This window comes from Dendrobium catenatum, unplaced genomic scaffold (assembly GCF_001605985.2).
Source record: "Dendrobium catenatum unplaced genomic scaffold, ASM160598v2 fragScaff_scaffold_123, whole genome shotgun sequence".
Lineage (NCBI taxonomy): Eukaryota > Viridiplantae > Streptophyta > Magnoliopsida > Asparagales > Orchidaceae > Dendrobium > Dendrobium catenatum.
The window spans coordinates 266,491-288,335 of NW_021318585.1; the positions used below are offsets into that span (position 1 = coordinate 266,491).

The 21,845-nt window shown below is 34.6% G+C and overlaps 1 protein-coding gene across 1 annotated transcript in view; it reads left to right on the plus strand.

Annotated features, from left to right (window-relative positions):
* Nucleotides 1-277: 277 nt before the first annotated feature.
* Nucleotides 278-21,845, plus strand: part of LOC110102690 (dihydrolipoyl dehydrogenase 2, chloroplastic) — a 34,189-nt gene continuing 12,621 nt past the window's right edge. The window contains exons 1-7 of the mRNA XM_020831131.2: nucleotides 278-780; nucleotides 2,971-3,117; nucleotides 3,737-3,871; nucleotides 4,015-4,132; nucleotides 15,639-15,763; nucleotides 19,058-19,183; nucleotides 19,282-19,362. Of these exons, the coding sequence (XP_020686790.1) occupies nucleotides 460-780; nucleotides 2,971-3,117; nucleotides 3,737-3,871; nucleotides 4,015-4,132; nucleotides 15,639-15,763; nucleotides 19,058-19,183; nucleotides 19,282-19,362 (1,053 nt within the window). The 5' untranslated portion in view covers nucleotides 278-459. The remainder of the gene's footprint in view (nucleotides 781-2,970; nucleotides 3,118-3,736; nucleotides 3,872-4,014; nucleotides 4,133-15,638; nucleotides 15,764-19,057; nucleotides 19,184-19,281; nucleotides 19,363-21,845) is intronic.

The window sequence follows — 21,845 nt, forward strand, 5'->3', positions numbered from 1 at the left end:
TGCTTAAGAGACAACTTTAAAGAAAATTAATCCTTAAATTTAGCTTTAATACAACCTCAATTAGTTGTTGCAACTAAATAATTTTTCCTACTTAAGGATAGTTTATTCTGTGCGGAATCTGAATATATTCGGAGACAAATCCGAATGCGCCATGTAACTTAATTCACTGGACCAAACATGTTCGAATTTCACACAGAATATGCTTAAGAGACAACTTTAAAGAAAATAAATCCTTAAATTTAGCTTTAATACAGCTTCAATTAGTTGTTGCAACTAAATGGTCCACGGCGGACTTGCCCCCTCATAAAAATCTCAGCCACACCGCGACTTCGATTCCTCCGCCTCGGGTCCGTATTCCGCGAATCTTCCTCTCTTTAAATCCTTCCATTTCCTTATGTCGTTGAACCCAACCTCCAACTCTGTAGTCCGCTCTCTACCTGTTCTGTCCTAGAATTAAAGATGCAGGGATCTATTTCTCTCTCCTTTTCCACACCGGCGATCTCCAGATCCGATCCGGCGAGGTTCCTCGTAGCGGGTGTTGGTGTCACACCAGAAGGGGTAAGCTTCAGCCGCCTCCAAGGGCAGGCGCTGCGGTTCTGCGTGCGCAAGTTCGCGGGGGTGGGTAGGAGCCCACATTTGGTTTCTTCTCGGAAGCTCTGTAAAAAAACCTTGGCTGCTGTCACCGACAATGGCAGCACGGGGAAGGGGTTCGATTACGATCTCGTTATCATTGGAGCTGGTGTTGGCGGCCATGGAGCAGCACTGCATGCAGTGGAGAAGGTACGAGATATTTTTGCTTTCTTTCGAGCGCAACGTATTTTTTGGGCTCTTCTTGTCTGGATGTGCAAAGCCACTGAGCAAAGATTCAACTATATATAATTTTTTTGGAGTTCGTGGAGTATTTGGTGCTTTAGTGCGTGCCGAAATCTGCGTTTTTTCGAGTGAAGCGTCGTAAGTGATTCCACCGGTAATGCTGGATGTTCCTACCAATAAAGTCATTATGTCTGGATGGTGCATACCTAGGGAAAATCCCTGAAGTCTAAGTTAGTGATTTAGAAAATAATCAACTGCAATTTATGCAAAAAAATTGTGGAATGAGATGGGCAACCATACCTTGATTCATTAAGGGTTATTACACATGAAAAGAAAAAGAAAATAGTGAGGGGACATTCCTTCACCTGACTGAGTCGAAGGGTGTTGATCTGTGCCATAATGTCTTGGAAACCCTTTCTAAATTGAGATGTCCTTTGCTTAAGGACATTCTTTATCTCCTGACGAATCTAAGGGTGCAAAACTAGGCCATGTTGCCAATGGGAGTTGTGTTGTATTGTTATGTCCTTTGGTTGGTGGAAGATAAGTTTTTAACCTATATTGATTTTGATGATCTAATTACAGTAACGGAGTGAAATGACTTTCCAAATTTATTTTGGATGGATAACATAAAGTTGGTATGTTGGAATTTCAACTGAGGAATAATGGTTTTGTAAAGCTTGATATTTTAGCTAGCGATATATCCGTTATACCATATTATTGTGTGGAGTGAAAGTTCTTTAAATCCACGATTCATAAAATGTGAGAAGTCAGTTGGAAGGATTTTAGGAAACTAGACAGTTTTCAGGAGATTTAATTACCTTGATAGTAGCATCCATCCAATAATTTCCTCTTGTTTATGGTGTTGGAGAGACATATAAGCAGAGACAAATATTTGCTCAATGGTTGCTTCCATTCTTATGATGGATCCAATTTGTTTTTGAGTGACACCTTGACCTTCCTCGCTATACTGACTAGGATGACTACTCGGGAAAAGAAAAATGGGTGAGTAGGGAGAAAAAATCTCAGATTTCTATTACTCTATTTGATCTATAAGAGTGACATGAAGTTCTAAAAATGCTTTTCAACCCTATATTATAGGGTTAGAAATGTTACAGGAGATGCTATACTTAAAAAAAGTTACAAGAAATACAGATGGGATTGATACATACACGTGGACATGACTTTGATGGCGAAACAGGCCAAAGGGTATCATCGTCAAGTCCCAAGGTAGATATGAGGGATATCCTTGTAGGCTAAAACTCCCCTTCTTACTTTGTCTTGGCTTGAGGGTTATCCTTGTAGGCTAAAACTCCCTTTAATATTAGCCCCTAGGCTCACCTAAGTTAATAGTGTTTAACATCTAATTTAGGCGAATTTTGTGACTTATCTAGTCATTTTGCTTTACGAGTTTACTGCAAGGTGCAAGTTCTATGAGCATAAAAAATAATCATTTTAGATTTTTATGAAGAGTTGCTTAGTTTGAAGTTAGCTAGACCTGCACGGCAATCTCCATTTGATAATTCTTGGAGAGATGGAGTATAAAACTAAATCCTTTCCTTGTCAGTTAAAAACAATGTTTTAAAATAATTTTGTGACATTTTAATTGTATTTTGTAATATTCTAAGTGTCTATAAATTTCAATAGGCACATTTGTAAGATCTACATGTTCATCTATTTCAAGACTTAACTATAAGAACATACATTTTACTTATTGCAGTCCTCATTATATGATAATAAACCATTAATTCTGAGTTATGCTTATTGTATGTGGGTTGATGACGCCAGAGTTTAATAAGAAACAAGTGATATGTCAAAGAAAGAAATATTTCCACTTTTTCAAGTCTTTTATCTTATAGAATCATCATTGAAAAGAGATTATCCAATATTATTGTTTGGGAAATTGCCGTAGCTATATCTTTGATGTACTGATTATTCATCAGAATGTGTTGAAATAAAATTGAACTCATGAGCTGTATATGTCTTGCACTGAACCTAGCAGTGTCCATGTTTATTGTGTACTATGGCTACCAACCAAATGGCTTGAATTTGAACATGTAATTAGAGAAAAGAGGAGCTTCTACCACCTAACATCAGCACTTGGAAAGGGGATTGCTTCAGTTTAATTTAAATAATTAGTTGGTTTCATTTCTTGAACAGGGTCTGAAAACTGCAATCATTGAAGGGGATGTTATTGGTGGCACCTGTGTAAATAGGGGTTGTGTTCCATCTAAAGCTCTTCTTGCTGTGAGTGGTAGGATGCACGAGCTTCAAAGTGAGGATCACTTGAAATCAATGGGTTTGCAGGTATCTAAACTTGTGCTAATTTCAAATATTCCACTGATAGTAGTAAACTTTAGTTACGTGTTCTGTACTTCAAAAATAATTGCACAATAAGTTTTCTATTAAAATAGATATTGTTAGTATTGTGCAATCAATCAAACCTAACCTACATTGTTCTGCATTTTCTCAATCAGCTGAAATTTTATAATGGTTTCTACATGTCATTTAGCTTTTTAATGAAACCTTGCTAACTAGAGATCTATTTTGTGTTCAAAGCATTAGATTGGGTAGTTGTTATTTGAAGAATTTATTTGTTTTCTCGTTCTTTTTAACAAAGTATGATTGTTTGGCATCCATACAAAATATACTTTAGTGTTTGTTGAATGCAATTAGAATCAGTGCATTTTGATCATTGAAATGGTTTCCTCAAAACTTGGTTACGCTAATGGAATAGAAAGAACTGTTTCAGTTTCCATTGGAAAGATATAACCTTTCATGTGGAATTCTTTTTACTCGGTATGCAATCAATGTTAAGTTTGTGATTATCTGTTTGCTTTGTCAATAACAATGATTTTTACTTAAATTCTTATTATTGGAAACATCAATTTTTTTTCCTATTGGTGCTTATTCCCTTAAATGATAGGTTTTGAATCATAGTTATGATAGACAAGGTGTTGCTGATCATGCAAATAACCTTGCTTCAAAGATTCGCAGCAATTTGACCAATTCACTCAAAGCACTTGGTGTGGACATACTGACTGGAGTTGGTACGATTGTTGTAAGTTTTACATGCTTTCCATATTGTCGAAGTGGGTGCTTTATAGTATTTTGAGGCATGTCTTGCTTTGATAAATTTTCTTTGAAGTCTTCAGATGAGGCTTCCATCACTTGCTTTTGAAATCAACACTTGCTTTGTAATAGGGAACTCAAAAGGTGAAGTATGGTAAAGTAGGCACGGTTGACAAAGAAGTCACGGCAAAGGACATTCTAATTGCAACAGGGTCTGTTCCATTTGTTCCCAATGGGATAGAAGTCGATGGTAATTAGTACTTTTTTTACTACCATCTTTTAGTCAGTATAGATGTTATGTGGACAATTTTATTCTGGTTCAAAGCTGCAAAAATATATTTGTAATTGTGCTTCCCACACGTTTTTTTTTTCTTACACAACTTAATAGTTTAAAAAAATATTAGCACGAGAAAATGCAGATGAAGAAATTTTATTTATTTATTCATGTTTCTCTTATTCTGTAGCTGATATAACGTTTTAACCCTTTTGGGTCACAACTTCGCTTAGTGCTTTTTTGTTTGATCTTGTAGCCTATTAATTATAAATTTTATTTTGATACAATTGGAACAAAAAGTTTGATTTTATATTGACTTTTGTGTGTTTTATTTTATTGCTGTGTTGATGTAAGGTGTTTTATTTATTTATATATAATTGTGTTGATGCATGTGTGTGTGTGTGTTTATTTTGTAACTCTTGTTGCATGTTAAACAATCTTTTATAAAAAGCAGCCAGCAGAAAGGTTATGGGTGGCTAAGAGGTTGCTAGCCTTTCTTTGATCTGCCTTATAAGACGACACCTAGAGAAGGGCCATCGTGTGTTGACCTTGATGTCAACAAAGGGAGTTGCTAGAACACACAAGAGGAAAGATAAGGAGTTCCAGAGAAAATTACCTCTTAGGGGACAGTGAATTAAAATTCTTAGGGATCTCATTGTAGTAAGTGAAATTAAGACATCAAAAAGAAACTCCAACTCCTTGAGCTTGGAGTGCACAGAGATGGAGCATCAAATGGCCAGGATCCTATTGTTGGGTGTAAAGGATTTGGAGGTTGATAAATCGTGTCTCCATGGACTTAGCATTCATGATATTGTTTTGTTATAATTGGTGTAAATTTTTATCATTGATGGCCAATAATAATCTTTTTTTATTTTAATTGTCATCTTTGGGCCTGATTTGTCTACACCCAACATCTTTGGTGAACTTTAGCTACAACTATTCCAGCCTCCTCAATCCCCAAATATTGTTGCCACATTTAGTTGAAGGGTCTATGATATAGGGCGTTTTTGACAAGCATAGTGTAAATCCCGTTTTTTGATCAGTGCAGATAACAACTTGTTTACTTTCTTTGAGGTAATTGATGAAAGACTATTCCAATTGCCTTGATGTCTACATAAAAATTTCATTTTATAGTTCTGAAATTTCCCTAAGCTTGTGTTTTTTTAGAGTAGTCTGAGTCTACCCTTGTTGATTTCGAGAAATAGTTTGTAATGGAGAGTGCATAAAAACAGAAGTTGTATCTAGCTGACCTGACTTCAATGACTCCTTTATCTTCTATGCTTGTAAGTCTACTGGACTCTAATCAACATTGACTCATCGTTAATATTTGTCATTTTCTTGGCTAACTTGGGTGATGATCCGCCTTGCTATTTTGAGCTTTAGAAATGCAAGGTATAATAATATAATGGAGTTCGTTAATGAACTCGAGAACTTGCTTGTGATAATAGGCCAATTCAAGCTTGTTGATTTAGTAGGTGCTAGACACTTGGTTTATAATAAATTAGGAATTGCTTAAAATGTGAATGCTTTAGATTGCTATTGTATTGTCTATCCCAAGACCCACCATCAAAGCTTCGTACTTGGCTTTATTATTGGTTTGTGGTTCAGTCAAATCGAGGGAATTTATCAATATACGTCCTTTAGGTGTTATAAAGATGAGACCAATACCAGCTACAACTTTGGAATGTTTGGAGGTTGGTTAGGTTTAATTGATGATGGTCCATCAAAATATAGTTCACAAATTTGTTGTTTTAACCTTTTTTGCATAAGCAGAATATGCTCAGTAAGTAGGTCATTGTTTAGAGAATTAGAGGTGAATTTATAAGAGCAGGACGTGTAGCAAGGAAATTTGTTAAAATTTATCCTTTCACTCTCTTATGAGGAACACATGTAACATAAAATTGTAGGGGCATGATCATCCATCTAGTCAAATGAGCAGTCATCGTTGGTCGTATCTTGAATAACTCTAATGAATAAATTCATATTATTAAAGTAATTTTGTGAGAAAGCATATAATGGCAAAATTTTTTAGCAACAAAGATCAAAGCCAAACAATACATCTCAAACAATACTTCATAGTAAGAGTAGTGTATTTTTGTTTATGTTAGCCTTTGAATGATATAATAGAGAGCCTTTTTTTTTATCTTCTTTGTTATTATGTTGTTGCTATACAGCCAAAATACTATTCTAGTGTTGTTGTATACAGGATGAGAGGCGTTCTTGATATTGGCGCTGCAATAATGGGTGGACTTAATAGATATGTTTTTTGATATTATTGAAGGCTTCTTGGCATTCTACGTCATATTTGAATTGAATATTCTTTTTCTCAAACTTTGTAAATGGTTGACATTTGCTTGACTAGTTTGATATATATTGCCAATTGAACGCAAATTGTTCTTTTAACGAATGAAGTTGATGATGGTTTTTTAACGGAGTCATATTGATGATTAACTTAATTTTTGTTGGGGTTAATTTTAATCTCTCTATGGTGTATAATAAACCCATGAAATTTTTCTAAGAAGACCCCGAGGACACACTTGAGTGAATTCATTTTGAAATTAAAATTTTTTATTCTTTCAAATATGACCCTTAAATCATTAAGGTGATTGCAATATTTGTTATTGATAACAAGATCATCAACCTAGCATTTACTTTCTGGTGCATATAGACATTACATATACATGTCATAACCCTTTGACAGCCTTAGTATTTTTCAAATCAAAGGGTATGACCATGTCATAGAAGGTTCTAATAGCAATCTTAAATGATGTATAATTTTCATCTTTAAGAGTTATTTTGGTTTTATTATAGTCTTATGATCCATCCATAATTCAGAGAAAGATATAATTTGAAGTGTTGTTGAGCTATGGTTCTAATATGGAGAGCAAGAAGTCATCTTTTGGACACCTTTTAATGAGATCCTTGAAGCCGATACAAATACAAATTAATCATTTTCTTTTTTATGGGAACAATATTTATGATCCAATCGATGTACTTTTCTTTGTGAATGAACTTATATCGATGAGCTTTTTGATTTCCACAATTTATACTCTTCAATTTCAAGTTGCATGCACCTTCGAGTTTTTTAAATAGGTACTGCATAGATTGATAGCAAGCTTATGACTTGCCATACTAGTGGATAAACTAGGTATCTCAGCATATGTCCATCAAAAGTAGTCTTTGAATTCATATACTAATGCTTTTATTACTTCAATTTTATCATCGGGAAGGAGGATGCTGATGAAGGTTGCGTGAGGATCATCCTTATTTTATAGATGGATTTCTTTCAAATCATCCATTGTAGCTCTTTGTCCACCTTCCTCAAGTTTTGCAGATGCTGGCTTGACTTACATGACATAATCATTTTAAAGATTATTTTCACAAAAATCATCATAATCATCTTTAGTTTCAATCCTGCTTTCTGTTATTTTATAATTATTGACCTCCATATGCGTTTCATGATTAATGCGAGAAAGCGTGATGAGATTGGTGATTAATTGGCGAATCATTGTGCGAAATGAATTCAAAATGCCTGATCAATATTGAAACCATCAACATTTACCACTTGCAAAACAATATACGCCAATGTGTCCAGAGCGACAATCATCAAAGAAAGGCCTACATGATCGTTTAATGCAATAAAATGACTAACCATGGGTGTGATGTTGTGCAAAGATTTACCAAACATTGTCTGTTTTATAAAATGTATTGCGTCGATGCGTTGGGAAGTTAGAATTTACCTTGAAAGGACATCTCATGTGCATTTTGATCAAAGAAGGCAAAACACAATGAACTATGGGAGCCACTTCACACAAAAGCTGCCCGAACGTCACCTGTTTGTAAAACAGATTATGCAAATGCATTTAAAACATGAATTTACTAAAAAATGCACATAAATACAAAGAAAAAACGTGAAATTTTCACATGCACAAGGTGACACAAGCGCTCTTCCTTGTACTTATCATTCGTCTCAAAATTCTGCAGATCATTGTCCTTCAAAGTTGTGCAAAGTCACCTTCTCTCTTCTTCATTCATTTAGTATTGCTTGCAAACCACTCCCTCCTATATTTCCTACATAAGACCACTGCTCCTCTCAATCACAGTATCCTGAGCCCTCTTGGCCTCATTCTTTGTCGTCTTCCCCTCAGTTAGTCAATCATAACATTCTTCTTGTCTTCTCCCCTGAACCCAGTACCAGGACTAGAACCCATTTTCCGTCCTCCTTCGGCGACCTCCATTGCCAACTATCTGATCCTCTCGCATGATTTGCTACCCTACCGGTCAGAGAATTGCCTAACCTCCTCTTCTCTTCCACTTCTAGCAAACCACTTGACCATATGACTAGCGCATCCTACTTCTCACGAAGCCCTAAGAACCCTTCTTCTGTCTCAGCTGCAACTGATCTCCATTGTTTATCGATTTGGAGAACCGCGTCGAGTCATATTTGACAATGGTTCAACTTTTAAAAGTGCTAAAATCTATAAATTTATCGAACGACATAAAATAGATTGGCACTATTCTTTGATATATAATCCAAGAGCCAATATTTTAGATGAAACTTTTAATAAAATCTTGGTAAAATTGCTCAAAAAAATTCTCTCTAAAAACAAGAGAGAATGTCACAATAAATTGACAGAAGCTCTCTGGATGGATCGTACCACTTATAAAAGTGCAAAGCAGGCCACCCCGTATTTGTTGGTTTTCGGAATCGAGGTGATATTATCTCTCGAGGTTGAGTTGCCATCTCTTCGTATTGCTGTTCAATATGAATTAACAAAAGAAGAAAATGTTCTTCTGCGACTTGAAGAACTTGAAGCTCTTGATGAAGTTCGACTTCAAGCTCAGTAAAGTCTTGAATCCTACAAAGCAAGAATGACTAAGGCTTAAGATTGAATGGTTTGTCTTAGAAGCTTTAAGGAAGGTGAACTTATTTTGGTTCGCCGAAGACTTATAATCTCTCACCGTCTACTCGGCGGTAAATTTTACCAAATCTGGAAGGGACCCTTCATCATTGAAATATTATATGGAGCATATCAACTCATAGACTTAAAAGGTCAAAGGCCCATACCAACAATAAATTGTCAATATCTGAAAAAAATATCACAACTAATTTAACCAAAAAAAGTGTTATGTATGAAGTTGTGCAAGATAGGAGATAAATTCAATCCCCTCTTAAAAGACAGAAGGTAATTTTTATATTCTTTTGCAAAGTAGGAGATAAATTCAATTCCCATCCTGAAGGACTGGAGAAAATTTTTATGTTCTTTTGTAAAGTAGGACATCAAATCAATCTCTTTTTAAAAGACAAGAGGCAATTTTTATATTCTCCTAGAAGGAAGGAGATAAACTCAATTCCCCCTTGAAAGGCATGAAGTAATTTTTATATTCTTTTGCAAGATAGGAGATAAATTTAATCATCTCCTGAAAGACATGAAGCAATTTTATATCTTCTATAAAGAAGCAGATGTTCGCAATATATTCACTTGCGAGGCAGGTAATAACTTTTTAATCTCCTCCTTAAAAAAAAGGCAATTTGTATAGTATACCCTTGTACCAAATAAAGGAAGGTAATTATAAAACTGCACATTGACTGAATGATCCAACATTATAGTCAACTGCTAAAAAATTACAACGCTCACAAAATTAAGGATCGAGCTAACTTCACTGGTTCAATAAGTCTAAGAATATGACCTCTAAATCTTCTATACTCATAAACCTAAGTGTCGAGCAAAAATCCACAGGTTCAGCAAATCTAAGAATTGAACCTCTAAGAAAAACCTTTCATGCTCAAAATCTTATGGGTCGAGCTGTTTTCATCAACATTAATGGTTGAAATGAAATACAGGTTCAACAAGTCTAAGGACTGAACCTCAAAATATATATTATGCTCACAAACCTAAGGGTTAAGCTATTTTCATAAACTTAAATGGTTGAAACAAAATATAAGTTCAACAAGTCTAAAGACCAAACCTCTAAAAATCTTTCATGCTCAAAAATCTAAAGGGTCGAGCTAAATTCCTTTGATCAACAAATTTAAGGACCGAATCTTTAAGCTCTTTTATGCTTATAAATTTAAGTGTCTAGCCAAAATTCATTGGTTCAATAAGCTTAATGGCCAAATTTTTAAAAAAATTTATGCTCTCACACCTACGAGTCGAACTGTTTTTATCAACCTAAATGGTTGAAACGAAATACAGGTTCACCAAGCTTAGGGGCCAAACCTTATAATTTTGCATCCTCATAAATCTAAGGGTCGAGCTATTTTCATCAATATGCTTAACTTGTTGAAGAATAAATATAAGTTCAACAAGCCTAAAAAATCGAACTTTTAAATACTCTATGTTTTCAGAAAACTTAAGAGTCGAGCTACTTTAGTTGATCTAAATGATTGAGAAAATGAAAGAAGGGTGATGATGAACATAAATGCTAAATATCCAAAGATACTACAACGAATTTATTATGTGAAAGTCACACAATAAATTCTTTGGGAGGCAATTTGTTGACTAAAGAAAAAAAGATTGAACAGATACAAAATAATACACCTGCCTCCGAGACGTCCCCACTTCGCGTAATCTTCCCAAACGATGAAATTCTTCGCTCCCTTAACTTCAACATACAAAAATAAAAACCACCACAGTTCACTCAAACAATACACCCCGCTCTTTCTGTCTCTCTTGTCTGTTTGTGCTTCTCATCAGAGCCGATACTCCTCTCCCACAGTCGCACACAGGAAGATCGATCCCAAGCCAACATCCATGCTTCCTATTCCGTTGGCACACAGGATCGAACCCTGCGTTAGCACCCTATTCTGATCCCGAGCCAACCCTTCGGCATTCCGGCTCCACTCCATCCGCAACCCATGTCGGTGCCCTATTCTGATTGTTCGCGTCTACTCCCAAAGGCCCATGCAATCGATCCTTCGCCGCTATCTGATTTCACAGATCTGAACGAATGCTCCTCCAATCGCGTGAAACCCTTTAGGCTTCTGCTCCCACATCCTATTCCATGTGCAACAGTAGTTCCGGCCCTAAATCCCATATCCAATCTATTTAAAAAAATTATCGTGAGTGAGGCTCTTCAGAGGCTTAAACCGCATATTTAGAATGAAGCACTGATTGTTTCTGTTCTAATTTGAAGACAAGAATTTAAATTATCTTATTAATGGATTAATAACTGTAGTTAATAACCTAAACAATTAAAGTGAAATTCTTTATACTTAAATAAATTTCATAGCAAACATGCATTTAAATTCAAGACCTCGCGCCGTCGATTTTAGATCCGATCGGGATTATTTCAAATCCAAGACCTCGCGCCGTCGACCATAGGTCCGACCGAGATGGTTTTAAATTTGAAGACAACCCATGATTTTTAATTTGGGTGGATGATTTTAAATTCGCAAACCCATGCTGTGATTTTTAATCCGGGCTGATGGTTTTAAATTCTGAATACCTAGCTCCGTAAATCTTTGTTCCGGACAGGAAGAAACTACTACAATGACGTCCCAATTTTCCTCGATAGGGAGAGAATGCTGGAAGACTGTCAAAATCGCTCCAGGAATTTATCAAACTAGAAAGTGACTCAATTTGAATATTATCCGTTTAATTCATTTGATTTATCAATACAAAAATGTTAAAATTGCTTTAAAATATTAATTATTTGATTAAATTAGTTAATATTTAATTGAAATAATTAATTAATTGAGATTAATTAATTAGGAATGATTGCTTAATTCCAACTAACTACTTAATTGGATTTAATCAATTAAAATGAAATTATTAATTGATTAAGGTAAGTTAATTAGGATTAATCAGTTAACTTAAATTAGTTAATAAAAATAATCAATTAATTAGAATTAATTAAGTAAAATTATTGAACTAATCATAATTAATTATATAAAGTTAATTAATTAATTAAAATTAATTGATTAGTGGAAATTAAGCAATAAAAACTAATTGATTAATTAAAATTTAATTGAGATTAATTAATTTGTTAAAAGTAATTAATTGAAATTAATTGATTAGTCAAAAAAATAAATTAATCAATTGAAATTAATTGATTAATTTTAAGTTCGAGAGTATTTTAAATATGAGAGCATTTTAAATTTGAGAGTTTTAAAAATTCAGAAGTATTAAAATTTAAGTTTATTAATTGATTAATTTATTAATAAATTGAGCAATTATAAAATAAAATGATCAACAAATCCAATTATCATCAACTGCTATCCAAAACTCTCATACGCTCAAACAAAGCTCTTCAACTCATCAACTTCAAACTCTCAAATAAAGGTCTCCAACTCACAAACTCTCCAAACAACACTCAAACTCAACCCTCTCCAACTCAACAAACTCACACCAAAACCTCTGAAACAATAGCTCTTTAAACTTTCTAACTCAACACTCACATTCAAATAACTCTCAAACACTGCTCTCAAACTCTCCTGTGCAAACTCTCTAAACTTTGAAACAACACAAACTTCAAGCACCTGCAAGTTAAAGAATAAAAATTGATTAGCACCAAAATAACTGCTAAAAAAAGTAAAACAGGCTAAAGAGTAAAGAATGTAGAACATGCTACTTCCAAAGGGAAGCAATAAGTCCTACAAACACGTCAGACAACTTCTAAGGGAGTCATAAGATCTGTCAAACAAAATTAATGGGCATCTTAGTCTGAAGGGCTATGTTGTACAACCCATTTTCAGGCATCTTCCAAAATAAGTTGTAAGACCTATTATTTGAGAGAAATCCCTAAGAGAAATATTAAACACTCAAATTAAATTTGAATTAATGGATAGCTTAGCCTATAGGCCAAGGTTCTAAGGCCTGCTAACGGGCAACTTCTAAGTGAAATTGTAAGACTCACACGTGAGAGAAATTGCTAAATAAATTAATTGCAAGACTCTAAAACCCAAACAAACAAAACTAACGAGCATCTTAGTCTATAGGGGGCTAAGTTGTAAGACCCATTAGTGGGTTACTTCTAATAGAACCATAAGACCCATTTTACGGGCTATTTTCAATGAAAGTCATAAGTCTTGACCCAAATTCAAACATCCGAACTACTTCTAGGAAGAAGCTATAAGACCCGTTTTACGCAAGTGCCACTCCATCTGTATCATTCTTCTCAAAGTGCAGCAACTTTAGGGTGTCTGTCGTGTTGTTTGCAAGTCGTCGTTATAATTTCTTCTTTTTATTTTTATCTGAAATATAAGAGTTTGTTCTTCCCTATTGTTCGTCTCTTTTCTCATTTTCGTCGTTTGAAGTCCGTCGTCTCTTTTGTGGGCGAAGGGTATAGGCTCCCTATATCTTTTGCCCGCATCAATTTCTAAATAAAATTATTAATCCTAAATCAAATTAATTTTTTGGGTATTCTAATAGATGTAAATCTCAAACCATCTTTTCTGAACTTAAATCAAATTAATGGACATCTAACCACTTATGTTTACTTGGGATCTCTGAGAAGAGGCAACCCATAGTTGTTAATTAAATTCTTTAGACATTACATTCAATGATTGCTAGTGTTGGTAAACTGAAACCTACGGTATATCCGGGACGATGGAACCATGAGATCTTAATCGGGTTTACCTCTATTTTCTCCCACAATTGAGACTAAAATACCTAAAATTATTCATTCTTAATCGAGAGTTGTCTCTTACGTGTTAAGAAGGGTAATTAACTATGAGTGCATGCGCTCATGAGAAGTAAGAACCTAGATCTAACTAAACCCTGATACTACCCTTAGGGAAAATCTCGTTAATTACAATCTGACTCAAAGAAGATGGAATCTTACGGCTACAAAGCAAGATTCATGCCAACGCGCTGTTTTTCTTGAGCCAACAAGGAGGAAGGTGATGTTTTAAAATTTCAAAATGAAAATTTTGTGCTCATTTCAACGATAAATGCTCAAGTAGACTACCACCATCATCACCACCATTACCACCAAAAATAATAACATCAAGCCTGTATCCCGCTATGTGGGTTCAGCTACTTGAATCATTTTTCTCCAAGAAGCATATCACTTTAAAAGCACATAAAAATAGAAAGTATGTTGAAAAGCATGTAACTTTGCTATACAAATGCATCAGAAAGTGCACATATCATGTTGGTATACTAGAAGGTGTGTTTACAGGTGGCAAATGCAGTGAAAAACATGCAAAAGCTTTATGTAGGTGCACTGAAAGCTCTATATTGGGAAGTGTGCAAGTACATTGTGCAAGTGTATTGAAAAAGGTGCAAGGGTGTTATGTAGGCATATTAAAAAGCAGACAAGTAATTTAATGTGTGCGAATATAATGTTTAAATGCACTGAAAAGCTTGCAATTGCACCTTGTAGGCACATTAAAAACTCACTAGTACATTGAAAATTGTTCTAGTGCATTTGTGTGAATGCATTGAAAAATGTACAAGTACATCATATTAACACAACAAAAATTTTCTTTTCCATTTCAAAGAAATATCAAAATAAAGCATGTGCTCCACCCAAATATACTAATCTCTTAAATAATGGGCATTAGATTGTCGTGCACTTTAAAAGAAGGAATGAATTTAAACTTAATTCATTTAAAAAATATATGTTTCAAACAATAGACTATGAACACTATTCTTGTAAATGAACATATGACTGTGAAATATACAAAGATATTGATTTTATGTTCTCATTTGGCCTTCAATGTCTTTTATGAAGAAAATTTATTACAAAATAATGAACTCTCAAGTTCATCGCTCATATGGTAGGTCACAAAGTTGAGATTTGAACTCAATTTTTTTATTAGCAAGTATATATAGTTGACAATATTTAAATAATAAAATGAAAACAATCAAGTTTCTCGTTGAAAGTCGTGCTGATAGAAAATATCAACCGGAGAGGAGTATGTTTCTATATGCCCCTAAATCCCATGGTAAATTGCTTTGGACTTGAATCTCAACAACATACAAAAATTTCAAAAGTTTACAGAATATATAAATATTTTAAGTGAAATCTATTTCTTATAATTTAAAACAAATAGGTATCCATTGACCTCAATTCACAATGAGCCAAATATGGGCCACCCCATACCTCATATATGTAGATTAGTGCATTAAAAAAAAACTTTGGCGGTGGAATAGAGTTAGGTGGCGTGGGCATATAAAAGGGAAGAAGATGCTCCAGTTAGATAGATGAACTTAATCTAAAAGACTAGGGCGAAAATTAATAGACCACAATAAGCATGGCTGAAAACTGCATTTAAAAATGTGCAAAATATAGTTTATACCTCAACTAACATTCAACAAGAATGAAACCTGGGAGTATTCTCAATTTCGTTCTCAAACAATTGGCTTAAAAGTATGGTAATGATGAAGATATTGTTGTTCTTTTTTCTCTGTACGGCATTTTAATTTTATGTTTCATCCTTTTATGTGCTGCGTAAATGCTTTTTAACGTACTTTTCATGCCTTACGGTTTGACATTCTTCTTTGCTATTCTGGAACTGAATCTTGTTGTGCAGGGAAAACTGTCTTTACCAGTGATCAAGCCCTAAAGCTGGAGTGGGTTCCAGAATGGATTGCTATTGTTGGAAGTGGATATATTGGACTTGAATTTAGCGATGTTTACACAGCCCTTGGAAGTGAGGTACTTTAAAGCATTGTATGAGCAATGCAGTGAAGTTTTACTTTGATGATCCATCTTTGTAGTTTATTACTTACTACTGTATTTCGTTTTAATCTGAAGCTTAATACTCTCATTAGAGCTAGAGATTAGTTGGACATTACATCTCTAAAGAGAGTTCTTTTTCCATCAGATGTTACTAATTTTCATGTATTTACAAGTGTACGATTTTGATAGAAGAAAACCAGGCAGAAAAGTAAGCCGCTCTTGCTTTGGTTTGAACTTTTCTACTTCTAATAATTATTCTTGAAGGGAAAAACCCCAAATCAGCCAAATATCTGGACTCCCAACATTCTTAGTGACTGCCAAAACATTGATCCTCAACATAGTTTTATTGGAAAGTTTCTCAAACTCTTCTAATCTCTTTAGTCTTTAATTTGAAGTAATATGGTGGACACCTGTGTTTGTCTTGATGTGTTTCTAATGTCTGCACAGATTAACTTCCAATTCATTTGTCGATGAATTATATCCATACATGACCACAGGGTGTTATCTTTCGACAACATTTTTGTCAATTCATGAATGAATGATTAAGGGAAAAAGCGTTGGATATGAAATGGGCTGCAGAGTTTACTGGTTCGTAGACTGAGGTTTGTCATTTCAGAATGAAAGCATGCTTGAAAGCAAGCCGAGTGGCTTGGATACAAAAAAGAGAGATATTTGTTAGAATTCTTACTTGAATTGGGGTACAGTAATTAAAGGCTCCTTTAGATGTTCCCTATGTTCTGGAACCAAGAGAGAAGGTTCTTCAATTGAATGGCATGTCCAATGAGAAGATGGCTGTTGATGCTTTTTGTATCGAGTAGTCTCCAATCAAGACGATTTGAGCCCACCAATTGGGTTCGATCGAGTTTTGATCAACTCAAATCGAGACAATCCAACTCAATTTTAAATTCAATTGAAGCTAATTAAATCCAAATCAAACTCAAATCAAACTCAATTTGAACTCAAATCCCGCCCATTTGGTTCAACTTTGATCTAATTGTTGACTTCCCAGATCAAGAAACTTAACTTGACGGCGTCGATTATCTTGAAATGCTCTCCCTGTGTTTTTTCCTTCCTGTCAAATCCAAAGATTTCTATGATCTCATAACAGGCAATCGAGCGGGTTCTTATATGGGGTTCCTATACATGAAACTTAGAGTGTTTTTAGAAGAGTGGAGAATTAGAGTGTTCATTTCTTCTTCTTGTTCCTACTGCGTGCTCGAGCCGATCGAGACAACGTCTTTCGTGAATGTGTTTGAGGATCGAATTGAGTGAAGGGAATGAATTCTAGGCTTCTTGCGTGAGCTTGGGTCTTTACGTACGTGCTGGGAAGGAGACAAGGGAGGCAGACCTGAGCATGAGCTCTCATGCGTCCTAGGCTGATCGAACGTCTGATTCATCCTCTTCGTGTTTATGAACCAAACTGAATAAGGAGGAAGAGGTTGGGGAGCTACTGTGTGTGCGCTCTAGCCAAACCGAGCGAACCAAGGAGCCTCTAGTGCGTGCATGGGAGAGATCGAGCGAGTGGGAGCGGCCTCTCTGTGTCATTCTGGGTTCAGTTCCTCCAGGCAGAGCCGAATAGTTAAAGTGATCAAGCTCCTATGTGCGGCATTTAGGGAGATCAAACGGGGGAGGCGAGCAAAAGTCTCCTATACATGCCTATTCTGAGCCGAGTGCTTAGAGGGCTCGATTTCTAGTTTTCTTATTTGTGGTTGGGGGAACCGAGGCTAGGATACTATTGCAGTTCCCCATTTATACAGTCCTAGCAAATCATAATTATGACAAGATTAACTTACAGATATAGGAGACTTGCATTGTTTAGCATTTATGATTTTCTCTAAATTTGTTAAATGTTCAAAAATGAGTTTCAATTAATTTTGAAAGCTTACAAGCAAGTGTTGGGGTCTTTCATGAACCCTCTTGTTTATGTTTCAAATCCCATGATGAATAAAATTAATAGAATTCATTTTTGATATTTCTCCAAATTTAAAGGATTACAACAAGTGAGAAATAACTCCAATCCAAATTACTGCTCACTTAATCAAATTTGGTTGTATGGTTTAGATTGCATCGCTTAAACCTTAGGAGAATAAATGTTGTTGGTCTTTTACTAAGACTATTGTTTACCTAAAATTATGAAATGAAGCTAGTGTGGAGTATTCTATGGCCTTCAAAGGTCTATAGACTATATCATCACACAGTGAAATTAGCTAAGCATGTTAATGCAATTTGTAAATTGAAAGGTTTAGGGAAATAACAAATAGCTTAAGCTTTAGATAAACTCCTAAAATGGTGAACCATATAATGCACACTCGTAATTTCTCTTAGACCATACTAAATTGATCTTTTAAAATTGTTAGCCAATTTTTTGCTGAAACAACATAAATCATTATTTTTATCAAAAGTGTTTCTAAGTGACAAATGCTTAAGATATTATTAACCATAAGGGGATTGTACCTATGAGGAACTTGTACCCTAGAATAAAATAAACCTTGCTCGATCAAATATATCAAGTAGGGAAAAAATGTCTGGTAAAAATGCAAATTATGCTATTAAGCCCCTATAGTGAAATGATATTTTTATCTTTTGGGGTAATATACTATTTTCCATGTTGTGGTTGATCACAAAATATTTTCGTTCATTGAGGATGATAAAATTCCACCAACAATGGCTTGCTATGAATTTTCAGCTTCAATAGCTTTACTTACAGATTTTTAAGGAGATGCGAGTTGTCAGACAACCAAGAAGTCCTTTATATGCAATGTGAAGCTACAATAAACTCGAAAATACTACAACAACAACAACAACATGCCCTTATCCCACTATTTGGGGTCGGCTACATGAAACCTTTTTCTTTATTATGTCATGTTAAGAGTCAAATGCTCATCTAAATCTAATAAAGAAAGGGCATTCTTGTTGTCAAGCATTGCAATAAACTCGAAAATATTACCCCAAAATAATTGCAAAGGATTCTGCCACCTAACTAAACAAGAACATATTATAATTATGATCTAACATATTGAAGTCCTTTTTAATCCCTATCAGTGCGTGAGTACTTAACCTTCACTTCTCTGTAAGTGATGCATTTCACGTATTAAGTACATACGGGATCCTTTTTTCAAGTTATAAGCAATCCTTTTAAATTTGTCTTATTATGATATTTTTGATTTTCCAATGCATTCTCTCATTCACATCCTTAACTTTTTTTAACTTCTGGTTTTATATGGATCTCGTTACTTGAAACATGCTCACTGAAAATATCAAATTATGCAGGTTACTTTTGTTGAAGCTTTGGATCAACTTATGCCTGGCTTTGATCCTGAGATAGGGAAGTTGGCTCAAAGAATCCTCATTAATCCTAGAAAAATTGATTTCCACACTGGCGTATTTGCTAAGAAGGTTCTTCCATCCGTCATTTACACTTTCAGCTGATTTGTCACTCTTGAACTTAAGTTTGGGAAGCAACGAGCGTACCAATTTCACATTTTTGTGTGTAGATCACTCCAGCTAGGGAAGGTAAACCTGTTCAAATAGAACTAATTGATGCCAAAACAAAAGAACCTAAGGATATGTTGGAGGTGAGTTATTTTTAATGCTTTATTCTTATTTTAAATTGAGCATTAATATTTAACTTTAGAAGAATTTACCATGGCAATATTATTTACTGAACCTTGAGGATTTTCATTTTTAATTTAGGCGAGTTGTTTCATAATTGATAACTTTTCACATATAGCAATGACTTATTGAGGTCTTGTAATAGTTTTTGGGACTTTGTTTCAAGTGGAGGTGAAGCATGCATTAACATATTCAGCTCTTTGATTTTTAGTGGGCAAGGCTAGTAAAATCATTATTCCATCAGCTCTAACATCTTAGATCTGACAATATGTATAGTTATGTTCATTTTGTTTAAATTGATTCATAGGTGCGGAGGTTTCATTAAGTTTAGTACAGCATCCACGTTTGGTTTTGAGATTCCCTTAAAGGGCTGTCTTTTGTTTTGGACGTTAACTCGAGCACTTTGATATACCTGGATACTGTCTCGGATTCCATGCGGTGTTTCTCATATATAGTTATTTTAATGATGCGTGCCAATCCTGGACATGACAAGGAAATGTTTTGGCACATACTTTTTCCAATCCTAGTAATTGTAAACCTAACTTATAGTTTGTCAAATTATATATATTGTCTAGTTTCATCCCATCTTCTTTCTGAATCATAGTTGATCAAATTATTTTAGTGAAATACTCCTTTCTATTTCTAGCACTATCTCAGAAGTTTTCAAATCCTTTTACTCTTATATAAATTTGCCAATTACACGAATTTCTGGAAGTTCTAAAAAGCAAATTAGAGGTAATTTTTGTCTATGTACACCTTTCTTTCCAAGGCCAACTACCTAGCTATATCAGATGAGTGTTGGACATCATTCAGGGTGTACTCAGTGATGAAGCTCCGGCTAATATAGCGTTTGAGGAGAAATTAATGTATGCTTCTTTTCCCCCTACATTTGCAGAGGGTTTTATTGGCCATTATACTGATGATATCAAAAGCATCATGCTCTTATTTCCGCATGAAGCCAACACTACATAGCTATGCCAATATCAACTCGATCTAATTGAAGCAATTTCAAATTAATTTAATTGGCTAATTTGTTATTTGTGAACTGGGAACTTCTGAGCAATGTTGGCTGGATCAACCTAAACATATTGGCCGAATTGTCATGGGAAAAAAAATCGATCTTATTTTCCTGCGCAGCATGGACTAACGTGATGCACACTGACCTTAAAAATAAACTAAAAATGGTAATAGATTAGTTGAAAAGGATAAAAAAGATTTAAAAAATTAAAGAGAGAAGCAACTCTCACTCTTATATTAGGAAGTAATCTTTCAGAATTCAAGTCTTATATTTGATTAATGATCTGATCATGTCCCATAATAGATGAGGAGTCAAATCATCCATAATAAAAATTTTATTCATGCTTCTCACATAACTTAAAAAATCCCATATTTATAAAAAAGAAGAAAAAAGTTTAAAATAATTCTCTGACTATTAGTAAGTGGTCAATTTAGAACCAAAGTTTCGCGGTGCTCTATTAGTCCCTCGACTATTGTGAATTGATCCTCTTTGATCTTCTCTTTAAATAAACTGTTTAAATTGACATAAAGTATTTGAGGACATTTTAGTATAAAGTAATTTATAATTATTATTTTTTTGGTCCTCATTTATCAAAACATCCATATAAAGCAATTGCGTAAACAATTTTGGGCATGCAAGTGTCTGGATTAGAGATGAGTGGCATGACTAAAGAAGAATTAGGGCGTGCGAGCAAACATCCTTGAAGCAGCAGCGTGATTCAGAGATGGAATTGTTTCGTATTTAATTTTAGCAAATCCTGAGATTGGCTGGGTTTAACTTACAAGTTACAACCGTAAGTCTCACAAACCTTTCTTCTTCACACGCTTTTGGCATGTCAATACCTTCTCTAATAAGCTCCAATCACAACTTTCCGGCTTTTTTGTCGTCAAGGGTTTTTGGAATTTGCGAACTAAAAGGAATGTTTTACAATGTCAGCTTGAAGATTTAACATGAATTGGGATGAAGGCCTTATAAGAAATAAAAAAAATAGAACAATAATTCATTAAATGAAAAGATAGAGCAATATAAGAAATGTAACTTCACATACACTTGCATTATCGAAAATACCCTCAAATTTAACTTTTGGCATTAACTTTAATTGTGAATTTCAGCCTTGGTATCTATTCAGATTATTTTTTGATAGTCTAGGGACTAAATTACTAAATTAAAGCACTGTAATAGTCTAGGATAAAATTGGTCACCTGCTAATGATGGGGACATCAGATTTCGACACGTGTATCATCGCCGACGGTGGCATACACTTGCATTATCTAAAATACCCTCAAATTTAACTTTTGGCATTAACTTTAATTGTGAATTTCAGCCTTGGTATCTATTCAGATCATTTTTTGATAGTCTAGGGACTAAATTACTAAATTAAAGCACTGTAATTGTCTAGGATAAAATTGGTCACCTGCTAATACGAGA